The sequence below is a fragment of the Carettochelys insculpta genome, chromosome 7 (genome assembly GCF_033958435.1).
Source record: "Carettochelys insculpta isolate YL-2023 chromosome 7, ASM3395843v1, whole genome shotgun sequence".
NCBI classification, from domain to species: Eukaryota; Metazoa; Chordata; order Testudines; family Carettochelyidae; genus Carettochelys; species Carettochelys insculpta.
The window spans coordinates 63,871,883-63,885,571 of NC_134143.1; the positions used below are offsets into that span (position 1 = coordinate 63,871,883).

Genomic DNA, 13,689 nt, shown 5'->3' on the forward strand with positions numbered 1-13,689 from the left:
GGACAAGGAGCGCAGCAGCAAAACATGGCAATTTCGAAGAGCTGCAGCTGGCGGCATGCTAATGAGGTGCTCAATATGTATTTCAGCACCTCATTAGTAATCTTCAAAATGACCATTTGAATTTGCATGCCATTTCGAAGATCTGGGCGAGTGTAGACACGGCCCCTGAGACCAACATGGCTACCACATCTAATCATGGAAGATTTCAGTTTTGCTCCGACACATATACTAAATATAAAAATGTATTTGGTGGGAAACTACAATGATACAACTTATGGATAATGACTCAGATTTCTTTATGATTTTCACTGCTTCAATTTAACACACTGTTATGAGATACCTGTTTTCCTGAGATTACTGCTTTTTTTAAAAAATAAATTATGCTAAGTCAGCTATTAAAAGCATATTATGCTTCTAAGATATTGGAACAGCCCCTTGTGCAAATTATGGCACTTGATATAAATTATGGCATGCTGCAACAGATGGGCTGCCTTCCTCCAGTCCTAGCAGGGCAGGCTGGGGGCCAGATTAAAAGGCTTGGAGAGGGGTATCTGGCCCATGGGCATATTTTGCTCATCCCTGATTTTGAGTGTCAGGCAGAGGGTGGACAAATGGGGTTAGGGCTTGGGTCAGGGGAGGGCAAGGAGGGATGATTTAAGGGGCTGTGACAGGAGGGAGAACCTGGGGTAAAGCCAGTAGGGACAGATCTGGGGGCCCAGGGGACAGGACTGAGAAGGGTGGAAGGACACGGTGACAGAGGATCAGGCAGGAAGGGAAAGAGGGGAGGGCCAGGAACGAGTAGTCAGAATAGGGTTACCATATTTGAACCTTCAAAAAAAGGACACCCCCAGAAGGACTGTATCTATATCAGTGCACTATTTACCAACTCACCGCGTATGAGTGTATTATAGTACATACAGTACATTAATAAAAGGGGAGTTGCTAGATCCTGGTACAGATACACCCCCGCTCAGGGGGTGTCCACCTTTTTTGAAGGTTGGCCTATGGTAACCCTAAGGCAGAATGGGTCGGAGGGTCCGGCGGGGGGCGCAGTACTTGGCCCGAGAGTCAGGGCTGGCGGGAGGGGCGCAAAGGGGAGGGCGAGACAAAGGTGGAGGGACACCTGAGAGCGGCGGGGGCCGGAGGAAGGAGGGGCTCAGCCGCGGCAGCCGGGCGGAAGGAGGTGGCGGGGGATCGGCAAGGTGGCAGGCCCTGTGGGGGATGGACGCTGACCTGGTGCCGCCTCTGCTCTGTCTGCCCGGCCGGGTCCAGTCAGCGCCGCGCGGGGAAAGGGAAAGGGAAAGGGAAAGCGAAAGCGCTGCCCGCCCCCTGCAGCCGGTCCCCTTCCGAACCGCGCCTAGACATCTTCTGTACGCGCTCGTGCTTCACACGCTCCACTTCCCCACCCTCGTGTCCCGCCCCGATCACAAGTGGCGGGACCTCTTGCCGCCATCGGAGGGTGGGGAGCCCCGGTGGGCCAGCCTCTATTCCACCCTGGTCCCACGGCCCGCCGGGGACATCAGCTGGAGAATCCTCCATGGAGCGGTGAGCATGGGTGTGTACCTGGCGCGGTTCACCCCCATCCCAGACACCTGCACCTTCTGCGGCATGAGGGAGAACCTGGCGCACATCTACGTTGAGTGCGCCAGGCTGCAGCCCCTCTTCCGGCTCCTCCAGAACCTCCTCTTGAGGTTCTGGCTGCACTTTTCCCCGCACCTCCTTATCTTGTCACACCCCATCCGCGGCCCCACAAAGTCACGGGACCTCCTCGTCTGCCTCCTCCTGGCCATGGCCAAAATGGCCATCTACAAAACCAGGGAGAGGAGGCTGGCAGAGGGGGTGACCTGCGACTGTGGGGCCTACTTCCGTTCCTCCCTTCGCTCACGAATCCGAGCAGAGTTCCTCTGGGCGGCGTCCACCAACTCCCTGGATACCTTCGAGGAGCGGTGGGCGCTGTCCGGGGTCCTCTGCTCGGTATCCCCTTCTGGCTCCCTCATTCTAAACCTTTGACCCTCACTCCCGTCCCTGTTTTTTCTTTTGTTGTCCCCCGTATTCATTTGGTGACTGGGCGTTTTTAGTGGGCCCCCCCTCACTGTGAGAGGGGCCTTTTAGCCGTGGGCAGGCCATGCCTGCCCACCCCCACCCCCCCAGTAACACCAATATGAGCCGGGCCACGGCGACCCGCGCCACTCCCCCGGCTGCGGGGTGGGACAGACACGGCTGTTGCCCCCATCCCACCACAAGGCCGCTCGGGCAGACTGCGGAGCTCCCCAGAACTGCCCCGAGCCAGCCTCCTGCGTGCACCGTACGCTGTCCTGAACTCCGCCCCCACGTCCCGACTTCTACATCCCCTTCCCTGGCTCCTGCAACCTCCGCCCCCTGCCTTCACACGGGCGCGCACGGAGGCGAGCGCTCTCTCTCTCGCTTCCTCTCCATGTTTCAGAAATACTCCAGATAACACAAAAATTGTGATAAAATCACAAAGGTTAGTGACAGCTTCAAAGCAAGGCCATTGTTGCTAGGAAACTTGGAACAGCTTAATTTTTGTTTTTAGTAAGCATAGTTTTTGGTCCAAAAACCCTCTATTGTTTGATAAAATTCACATAGCTAAGCAATTTTTTTCTCACTGAAGACCTATTTCTGGATCATTGCAAAGTAGAATGCACACTCTGCAGAAAGAATTACAGTGATGAAATAATTTCAGACCCTTGTGACATACACAGATCTGCAGGTGCAGGTCACGTTGCAAGATCAAAGCCATAAATGGTTAAAAATTGATTATCTAAGTCAGAAGTCCTTGATGTACAGCATAATATGTCACCTGAATTTAACAACAGGTGTGAAAAATTGGTGGTTTTGCACCAAAAATGAAGGGCAAAGAAGTCAACGAATAGTACCATCTTTTTAAGGCTCTGACACAGGAATGAAGACAGAATGGATTCAGTTCTGTTTCACTGACTTTGCCAGTTCTAGGCCACAGTTTAAAAGTAGTTAAAACATTTTTTTAATTTATTCTTATTTTTTTCCTGAAGCCATATACATGGTTTTAGTTCCTTTCACAATCATCAAAAATCCATAATATGAATACCATCAACATTCCTGCAATTGCCACCCTCATCGCTCCTGAGCAGAAGAACCTCAAATGAGTTACTTAATAATAATATTATATCAGCTGTGCTGCAACTAGCATCATTGTTTTGGCTTTAGTGGCCTTTGCTCATCATTCCAGTATATCCAGCATATTTGCCACCCTCCAGAATTATAACCTAATAGAGCCAATGCAAAATCTAGTGCCCTTTTGTATATTGTGCTGTATATACTCTGTATATAAGAACTCAATTCTCAATCCTTGACTTCAGTGGGAGCGGTATTGAGATGTAAAGGCTCAATCCTGTTAATATTTAGTACCAGACATAGGCCCTAATGCTGCAAAGATTCACACTTAGTCAACAACACTATTCACAGTGCTTAAAATTACCCACTTAAGTAATTATTCATACATTTGGGGCCATAGTACTGTGTCTCTTCAGAGCGGGGACTTTGTTACCACCGTTTTCTGAATAGCAGTAATACACTGCTGGCATTCAGTATAGCTGTGTCTACACTAGCCCCCAATTCGAAAAGGGCATGTTAATTAGGGTGTTGGGAGAGTACTAATGAAGTGCTGCGGTGCGTATGCAGCACTTCATTAGGCTAAATCTCAGGAGTAAAGGGACTTCAAAGTAACACAGGCACTTCAAAGTACCCGCGACACAGCTACACACAAGCTGGCACTTCGAAGTTTGACACTTTGAAGTTGCTGCGGGGGAGATTTAGCCTGAAGAAGTGCTGCATATGCACGGCAACACTTGATTAGTAATCTCCCAACACGCTAATTAACATGTCCCCTTCGAAGTTAGGGGCTTGTCTAGACACAGCCTATAGGTAGTAAGTGAAGCAGAGTTGGGTATCAACAGGCATAGGATAGATGGATTCAATAGACTGTAGTTTATTCTGGAGGAAAGTACCTAGCAATGGCCTATTGTTATGGGAAACTGCTGTTGGAGGTTCTGTAGTTCAGGTGAGATTTAAAACTTCGGTCCTGGCTACTTCCAGTTGTGAAAAATTCCATGGTACATTTTGTTGAGAGTAGAACTGGTTATTTCCAGTGTTGGGAGTAACTCTACCTATTCACATTCTTCCACAGTTTCATTTAGATGAGGCATTTTTTACTTTCTGATCTACACTCTCCACTGATGTGATACGTTATTAAATAGCTGCTTTGTGACTGCATAGCAGCTTTGTGACTGCTCTTTTGTGTTTGGTAGGCCAAGTGTCCCATTCGTTATCTAGCCCCATTATGTTTGTTAATGCTTGGAATTCTGTTAAATAAAAGGTTTTACTTCATTCCCAGGTGTAGCTTTCCCATTGCTAAACTCTAGATGCAATAGGAGGGGGAGAGGGTCAGAGAATGAGTTTGCTATCTGCTCTACTCACACCATAGCACATCAAATGCAGGTGAGTTGGGATACTGGGAAGTAATTTGCTTTGGTAGCGATCACTTCCCCAGGAGCAAATGAGGATCAGGAAGGATATTGTGAATCTCTGAGTTAAGTTACTTCCCTGAACTCCTTCTGCAGTGGCACAGCTACCTTGTGCAGGGTTGCTCCTAAAGGCATAGGTCAGCCCATAATGAGCTCATACATCACCGGTGGAAGTGACCAGCTACTAATTTAATAATCTGATGATGGCAATGTTGATACCCTTAGCTCCATCCTGGGGTTATGACAACTAGCATTACACTGCAAAGCTTAGAAAGTGAATGACCAGTTTCTATCATTCACATGAACATGACTCTTTTCTATGAGTTCACTCTTCTATTTAGAGAAAGATGTCAGTCAGAGCTCCCTGCCTGTATGTACTTACCCAGTTGCCAAAATAACCCCTCTTAATAACTGGCAGCTTTAAAAGACAGCTAGCAAGTGACTTCTAAGCAGAAGGTCAGCAAAAGGGAGAGAGAAACTTTGATTCAGAACTTTAATGTGATCCTTGACTGCAGAGCAAAAGGACTTGACTGGGCTGGCTGGAGTGTGGTACATACAGACTGGAAAGACACCTGCATAGGCTTTGAACCCTTTATGTGTATATAGACATATATATTCTTCACTCTGTTGACCTCAAGATGAATATGCAGTCTTGTGCTAGATGTGGCTTTGGGGTTTACCCTGCTGAGAAGATTAACTGTATAGATCAGGTTAGTAGACACTCTCTTTCTGGGTCATTTTGGAGGTTAATAATTATGTGTATTTGTACTGTACTTGTTAATACTGGACTTATCCAGCTTCCATTGAAGACACTGGCAAAATGCCTCATATGGTAAATTCCTTAGTCATACTGGATTCAAGAACTGGGATGAACTTCATATAAAAGTTTGTTCGAACAAAATAAAAACATTGAAATGACAATAGGTCTATTTAGTGTGTATTCAATCACACAGTGAAAAATGGTTATTAATTATGTGGACAGAAGGGATCAACACTGGTGTACAGAAATGCTTAGAATATGCAATATGAAATGCAAGTAACTTTCGCTGTATTTTTATCTTCACTATTTCTAGACATGGCACAAAGCCTGTTTTCACTGTGAAGTCTGCAAGATGATGCTAACTGTAAATAACTTTATCAGCTATCAGAAAAAGCCTTACTGTCAAGTGTAAGTGTGCTTATTTTTCAAATATAGCCATGTTGTCAAATTTAAGTTACCATAATTTATTAGAAGACTATGTTTGGGACGGATTCTGGTCTCACATATTGAACTGTGTGAAACCAGAATAACTCTACTGATGTAGAGTTAATCTGGATTAGTAAAAGTGGCAGATGAGACCAAAATCTGATCCCTATGTAATATTTCCACATTTGTCATGTCTTCTTGTAACTTAAAAGATAGCAAAACAAGTACCATTTGAAGTATTTAGAAACATAAACTATCGTGATTGTAGTATGATTTCTATATTAGTGATTAAGAGTGAACACGATGTGAATTCACTCATTGGTCAGAAAAATATGGAGAACAGATGCTGGAGGGAGGTTTTTTTCTGAAAGTTTTTTATTTCATAATGATCCATTCTTGTCAAGTTTGTCGTTTGAAAGGAAAAGATGACAGTTGTTTTTTATTCTATTATTCTCTTTTGTTATTAGAAACACAACATTGATATTATGATCATTAAAATTAATTTACTTGTTGGCACCTACTCCATGAAACTGTAACTTGTGTATAACCCAGTACTCCAGTTAGGAGAGATTTTGTTCAGTGTTTTTAATAAGTTTTCTTTTTTAGTTTTATACTTATCTTTCTGGTGGTCAGTTGCATACATGTATAATTTCTCATTACACTTCTTTTATAGACATAACCCAAAAAACAACACGTTTACAAGTGTATATGAGACACCAGTAAATATAAATGTGAAGAAGCAATCAGAAGCAGTAAGTGAGGTAAGATGCTTTAGTGGCAGGTGTGTTTAATATTTAGCTGTTTATTATGCTTCAAAAAGTCACCTAAGTAGTCCCACAGTCTGTTCTAGAAATGTTCTAAAACATAAAGTCCACAGAGAAACACCTTCTCCTCTTCCTGAGTCTCTTTAAAAGTATTCAAAGTTTGCAGCCAGATTTCGATCAGAATTTTGCAAATGGGCTTATAATGGCCCACAAAAATCAAATATTCCCGTACATAGGGGCTTTGAAATCCAGATCAGGATGTAAATTTCCCAGACTGATCCCATCTCTTAGTTTGGTTATGCTGCTGCCTAGTTGTGTTGCAGGTTTTCCTTAGAAATATATCAATTTTATGTAGAATAAGACTCATTTTGTAATATTTGCTATAAGTATTTCACTGAATTCTAGGACTGGCTGGAAATTTTTTGAAATGTAGATAAAATGGGGGGAAATGTCTAAAATTTTGTATGCAGTGTTGTAGACATGTTGATCCCAGGATATTAGAGAGGCAAGGTGAATAAGGTAGTTTCAAGGGTTATTTTTTTCAACAGCAAAAAAATTGTTACCTCTGGTGAATTTATGTTTTATACATTCACTATTCATTTTGAAAAGAGGGTTAATACATTGTGCCTCTTCAGCTCTACATTAGAGAGACAAAGTGGGTATGATAACATCTTTTATGGGATAAACTTCTGTTGGTGGGTCAGACATGCTTTAGAGCTTATGCTCAGGTCTTCTTCATGGCAGAGAAATGTACTCAGGGTGTCACAATTAAAAACAAAGTGGAACAGATGGTTTAGCATAAGTGACTTACTTAAACCCTGGTACTCCATGTGGAGCATAAGTCATTTACAAGTCTCCTCCACTTCACTCTCTCTTGGGACAAAATTTCTAGCTGACTCCAGGAGTACCCCCATTGTTGTCCTTCAGTCCCAATAGATATTCTCCAGGTTGTCCAAGGTCTTCCTCTTTTGCATTTTCCTTGGGGTTTCAATTTGAGAGCTTGACAGACAATGCAGGATGATGGTTTTCTGAGAGTATGGCCTAGCCATCCCCACTTTGTTCTCTTGATTTGAATGTCAAGTGGTTCTTGTCCTGCTCTATTACAAAACTCCTCATTTGTGACAGAGTCTTGCCATTTGGTGCAAAGGATGAACCTCAGACATCTGTTTATAAATGTCTGCAGCTTGTGATTTGAAGACGTTTTAGTGTGCCAGGTCTCACAGGCCTGCAAGAGGGCACTCTTCACATTTGTGCTGAAGAGCCATCGTTTTGTCTTTGCAGATATTTTTTGTTAACTCCATATGGGACAGAGTCTTAAATGCAGCTGTTGTTTTCCCTATTGCGGCATTGATATCCTTGTGTCTGCCTCCATCTCTGCCCATAATACTCCCCGATTATCTGAACTGCTCCACATCTTCCAGGTCATCCCCACCCAGCGTGATGGTATTGTTGTTGGTCTGGTTGATCCTCATTGGCTTGGTCTTTCCATTGTTGATGCTCAGTCCAGTCACTGAGGCAATTTTGTCTAGCGTTGTGATCTTTTCTTCCATGCTTTTATGTTGGTGTGAAAAGAGGGTGACATCGTCAGCAAAATCATTGTTCTCCAGCTGTTTGAAAAATGTCTACTGAATGCTCTGTTGGTGGCCAGCTGCTGTCCTGCTCATAATCCAGTCCACTGTGATCAAGAACAGGAAAGGTGACAATAGGCAGCTTTGTCACACTCCTGAGAGTATGCTGAAGGATTTTGTCAAGACACTGTTGTGAACAATTTGGCATGTTGAGGGTTCATACATTGAATGGATCAAGTCAATAATGTGGGATGGGATGCCACGGTGTTGCAACAGTTTCCACAAAGCGTCTTTATCAATGCTGCCGAAGGCTTTTTCGGTCTATGGAGGTCATTAGTATAAGTAGTTGACATGTATTACACATATCACAGATCTGAAGAAGAGCTCTGGAGAGATTTAGTTGGGGTTGGTCCTGCTGTGAGCAGAGGGTTAGACTAGATGACCTGTGGTCTTTTCCAGCTAGGGGTCTGATAGCCTTGCTGGGTCCATGGGGAAGGTGGGAGGGGTGGAGGGGCTGTCTCTGTGTTCCCATAAGGGGTGGGGCCTAAGACAGAAGGGGCAGGGCTGGGGGAAGCATGTACTCATCAAGTCAGCACGGCCCAGAGTGCCCGCATCACACCCTCCCGCCCCCCGCCACCACCTTCCCAGGCAGCCCTTGGAACCACCTGCAGTTCAAAGTGTGGCACTACAGTGGCAATTTTAACATTAGCAGAGATGGCTAGCAGCACCAGGCCCTTTTGAATCATCTGGCCCTGGGGCAATTGTCTCCTCCTTCTCCTCCCCCCCGGCCCCTCCCTATCAGCAGGCCTGTGTCCAACTCTTATCTTCTGTGATTCTGTGTTCTGTTCTAGAGATGTTCTCAAACAGAAAGTCCAAACAGAAACTTCTTTTTCTGTCTCTTTAAAAGTATAGAGACCTCAGGAGGTCATCTAGTCCAACCTCCTACTCACAGCAGGACCAACCCCAACTAAATTTCTCCAAAGCTCTTCTTCAGGCCTGGAATGCATGTAATGTGCATCAGCTAATTATGCTAAACAAGCAGTTCCACCTTGTGTTTAGTTGTGACAGGCTGAGTACATTTCCCAGACATGAAAAAGAGCACCGTATAAGCTTGTGTCTCTCACCAGCAGTAATTGGGCCAATGAAAAATATTACCTTGATCTATCTTGCCACTTTAATAGCCTGTGACCAACTCTGTATATGACTCTGTATATTACAAAACCATTGAATTACATTATAAAGAGAGCAAAACAGTAGCTTTGTGAGTATCATTAGCAACGTCCACAGTAGAATAATACCTTTACTTCCCAAACATTTGGGGCCTCATCTTACAGTCCTATCTGAAGCAACAAATATATTAATATTAATGGGAATCTTCCTGATTGAGAAATGCAGTCTCGGTGTGTCAAAGATTCTTAGTGGAAGTCAGTAGCAATGCTCACAGAAAATTGCTAGGAATGCTGCACAAAGCTATGCAAATTAGATAGTTTCCGTCATATGCGTTCATGAGGATATTTTCTTACATTTTCTATCACTTGCTTTGAATTTTTTGCTCAGATGAACCTGAAAACTTCATGCTAACCATGACTGAAATTCCCAAGTCTTTGGCACTAAGCCATCAAATAGCTTCAGTATCATTAGAATCTGTACCCAGAGGTTTTTCAAACATCTGATGAAGCTGAGCTGAAATTTATAACCTACCCAACCCCGAAAAATCAGGTTTTCATGGTTATGTTGAGAACATTTTTACTGAAATATTATAGATGCTTGAGGTTTTCCTGTACCAGTACCCATATGAAAATCCCGTGGAAGGCTCCTGAGATTTTGATAAACACTGAGGGAACTCAAAGTCTTTTTGGCACTTTATAGACTAACAGATATTTTGGAGCATAAGCTTTTGTGGTCCAAGACCCGCATTTGACAAAGAAGGTCTTTGCCCACAAAAGGTTATGCTCCAAAATATCTGTTAGTCTATAAGGGGCCACAGGACTTTGTTGTTTTTGAAGATACAGACTAAACTCTCTGCCGTTCTGATACAAAGCCTTTTTGTTTTATGTCATTATTTCCCATCTTGTGCTGGGTTTTTTTCCTCCAAAGACATTTGTTTCAATTTTGTATTTTTGATAACTTTAAAGTTAGAAAAATACATAATAATATTTCAAATAATCCATGATAACTGGCCCATGTCCCTGTGTAATATTGCTTTATTGATTTTAGTGCCCTTTGATGCTATAAAAACTACTACTACATATGGGAATAACATGTTTGTTATATGATTTGGCATCTTACTAAAAATTCCCTGTAAAACAAGGGAAGGAGGTTGTATTATTTAAATTATTGCTCACACACACTTCATATTTTCTCTGTTTGCTAGACAATGCTGGCATCATATTTTTAACAGCATTTATATGTTACACTTTTTCTGCTATCATTCTGGCACACTGTTCTTATGCATCAGGTTTTTGCAGTAACTCGGATATTGTTACAACAACAACAACCAATGCTCTTCCTTTAAATTGTGTGTGACAGAGCTGGCCTGGTATGAGTCTGGGATTATTGCCAATTCTATTTCTGTTTCCAGGCTGTTTTATGATACGCCATTACTTTCAGTGTGGTGCGTGTATACATACATACACACATACACTCACGCACACACACAAGGCAAAATATAGTTCAGAGATCACTTTCCCTTCCTTTTGCACCTAATGCAGCTGCTGTCCCTTTCAATCACAGAGGGAATTTTGAGCTCCAGAGAGGGGGTGGCTAAGTGTATTTAGGGGCATGAATCTGCAAGCCTAATTTACAGAAAGTCCCCATTACTTACGTGGCAGTTTTGGGTCTTGAAATATATATGCTAAATTTATTTAATTTTTTTATCAAATAAGAAGAGCTGAAATATTAAATGTAACTGATAAAACAGAATATGCTTGTACTTGACGACATTGTACTACAGCAGAGAAGAAGATACACAAGATATGAGTACAATTCCTTTCTCTGCAACTGACTTCCTTTGAGACATTGGGCAAGTCATTTAATATGTCTGTGCTGCTTCTCTTCATGTGTAAAGGGGAGATGATACACACTTTCAGCATTCTTCTGCCTTGTCTCTTTAAATTGTAAACTCTTCAAGGCAGCAACTGTTTCTTATGTGTGGGTACAGTGCTAGCACAGATAGTACTTGTGTGTCTGTTGGGGCCCTTAGGTTCTATTGCAAAATAAATATTAAATTGTAATAAAGTAAAAACATGGAGCTAAATTTTGCCATTAATTATATTTGCGCAACCTCACTGTTCTCACGGAGGTTGCTTAGAATAATGGAAGTATTGCCTGCTGACTGATACACATGATCAGTGTTTCATACTAACACTTGAACTGCATGTTCCGTACAGATTTCTCTCTTGATTTCATTTATTGTTATATTACTAGTTTTTCAGATTTTCATAGTAGGTTGCAACTAAGTGTGCTGCTCCTCTAAATACCTGTGTCTCCTGGTCAGCAGAATATCTTAGTCAGAAGCCACTATGTAGATCAGAGAAGAGTTGTTCCCACTACGGGATAAATTTAACTTCCTTCTCCACAGACACCTGTGGCAGTGGTGGGAGGCTCACAGTAGGCAGGTCTGTGCCCTTTGTGGTCTGCCTGCCTGGCAATGGGAAGGTGGTGTTAAACAAAAGGAACAAAGTAGTTCACCAGGAAAAGGGGACACTGGTTGGGTGGAAAGGAAGAAGAGTGTCCGGGAAGTAACATGTTCTCAAAGACTGCAAAGTTTGGTTCTCAAAGGTTGTCTAGGCCTGCATTTGTTTCATAGGGCCCAGCATAAAATGGCTTCTCTCTGTATCTGTTTATCTTTAAAAATATATGGCTGGATCCTAACTGATGTAAAGTGGCCTAGTTTTCAATGCCAGTCCACAGCAGTTATGGATCTCTCTCTGTCTCTCTCTCTCTCGGACACACTCTCTGTCTCTCTCTCTCTCACACACACACACACACAAAATGACCTACACATTTCCAGCACCTTAAAACAATGGCCTCTTGCATCCATGATGTGAGGAAAAAAACTATTGATGCCATTATTTTTTGCAGATTAAATATCGAGAAGAGGGAGAAAGGTTCAAATCATGTTTTCACTGGGATATGAGATCCAGAGATAAGGCAGCTGTCCATAGCATTCAACAGCTGGCCAGTCAGGTAAGAGACATTTCTCTTGTATGCATGTTCATATAAGCAGCTAGGATGCAACCCACAGCCATCAGCTGGGCTGAGCTACTGCCCCATACTAAATGGGATGATTATTGCTATGCTTTTTCCCCACCATATTTCAGTCATTAGAGTCCATTTATTATTATTTCTTTAATAGCTTGTTTAACTTTCAGTTGCTTTTCCAGGTAGCATAGTTTAGTTATTAAAAATAGCAGAGCAAGATTCAGGAGATTTGAGATTCTATTTCTGACTCAGCCATAGAGTCGTGCGTGAGCTTGGTCAAATATCCAGCCTTCACTGGGCCTATATTTCCCCTTCTGTAAAGTGGGTACAATCAGACTTGCTCATAGCACTAAAACTTTCAGAGCTCCTCAGATGAAAGGAGCCGTGTAAATGCTAAGTATTATAATCCATCTTTTTTCTTGTCACTATTTCTATTTCCAGCAAATATTAAAAGAAATCCTAATTGATGTCAGTGGTAAAACTCCCATTATTTTTTCTGGGGCCAGGATTTCACCTGTTGTGTTTTGCTAGTGTATTTTTCTGCCTACCCCAGTTTCTCCTCTGACTTGATCCTGAAGTAGATCCATGTAACAGTATTAATTTTTGAGGTGACTGCCACAAACACAGGATCCTGGACAGCAAGAAATTGGGCAGGAAGCTGGAAATCCCTGATTAAACTCACCCCTGTGAGATAATAAGAAAAGGAAAACAGGAAATGACTGCCCAAGAGAACTATTATTTTTTAAAAAAGATGTTTTAAAAAATAAATCTCCCTTAACATAGAGACTGGAGCAATAATAGACAATACATAGGCCTAGTTGGGTGATTTATTGAGTTATAGAACCATTCATTTTATTTTGGTGGATCAGCTGCATCCCACGCCAGCAATAACTAAAACATGCTCCTTTTTGAAATGGTCTTAGCCCATTATGCTCCTTGGCAGTCTCAGCAGACAGTCCAAATACTCAGAAATCTGTGAATTACTGTCCTCTTGAGAAGCTGTCTCCCTTGGCTGGGCAATGTGGCTGTTGCCTATGCAGGAAAAATGGAGGGCTTCACTTTTGAGAGCTCTCAACCCAGCACTTTTCACACTATCTGAATTGTTCTGAAGAAAAGTCTGACAAAAAGAGAAAATCTATCCATCAGTTTGATGAATTTTCATTCTTCACATTTGTCTGCACAATGCCTTCCAGAGAGTTAGCACAAATAGTAATGCTGGTCTAATGAATTCATTGCGCTTTGCATGATGTTCAGAGTTACTCAGCAAGTGCTCTATGGGAGAGTTTTGAGAAATGGGCCCTAATTTCATATCACTTTAAACAAATCTTACGAACTATGCTCTGGGGTGAAAGGAACTGCCCTGTTGGAACATGGGTCCCTGCCAGCTCGACAAATAGCTCGTCCTGGCTTTTGCCACAGCCCAGCCAGCTGGTGCTGGAGCCATG

At 42.8% G+C, this 13,689-nt stretch overlaps 1 protein-coding gene across 5 annotated transcripts in view; it reads left to right on the forward strand.

Moving 5' to 3' along the window:
- Positions 1 to 4,952: 4,952 nt before the first annotated feature.
- The window catches only part of NRAP (nebulin related anchoring protein), a 73,192-nt gene continuing 64,455 nt past the window's right edge, over positions 4,953 to 13,689 (forward strand). For 4 of the 5 annotated variants that reach the window (XM_074999131.1, XM_074999132.1, XM_074999133.1 and 1 more), the window contains exons 1-4: positions 4,954 to 5,233; positions 5,597 to 5,691; positions 6,383 to 6,470; positions 12,125 to 12,229. In XM_074999131.1, the coding sequence (XP_074855232.1) occupies positions 5,162 to 5,233; positions 5,597 to 5,691; positions 6,383 to 6,470; positions 12,125 to 12,229 (360 nt within the window). In that variant the 5' untranslated portion in view covers positions 4,954 to 5,161. Of the gene's footprint in view, positions 5,234 to 5,596; positions 5,692 to 6,382; positions 6,471 to 12,124; positions 12,230 to 13,689 lie in introns of all 5 variants that reach the window. The other variant, XM_074999134.1, reaches the window with a different exon arrangement.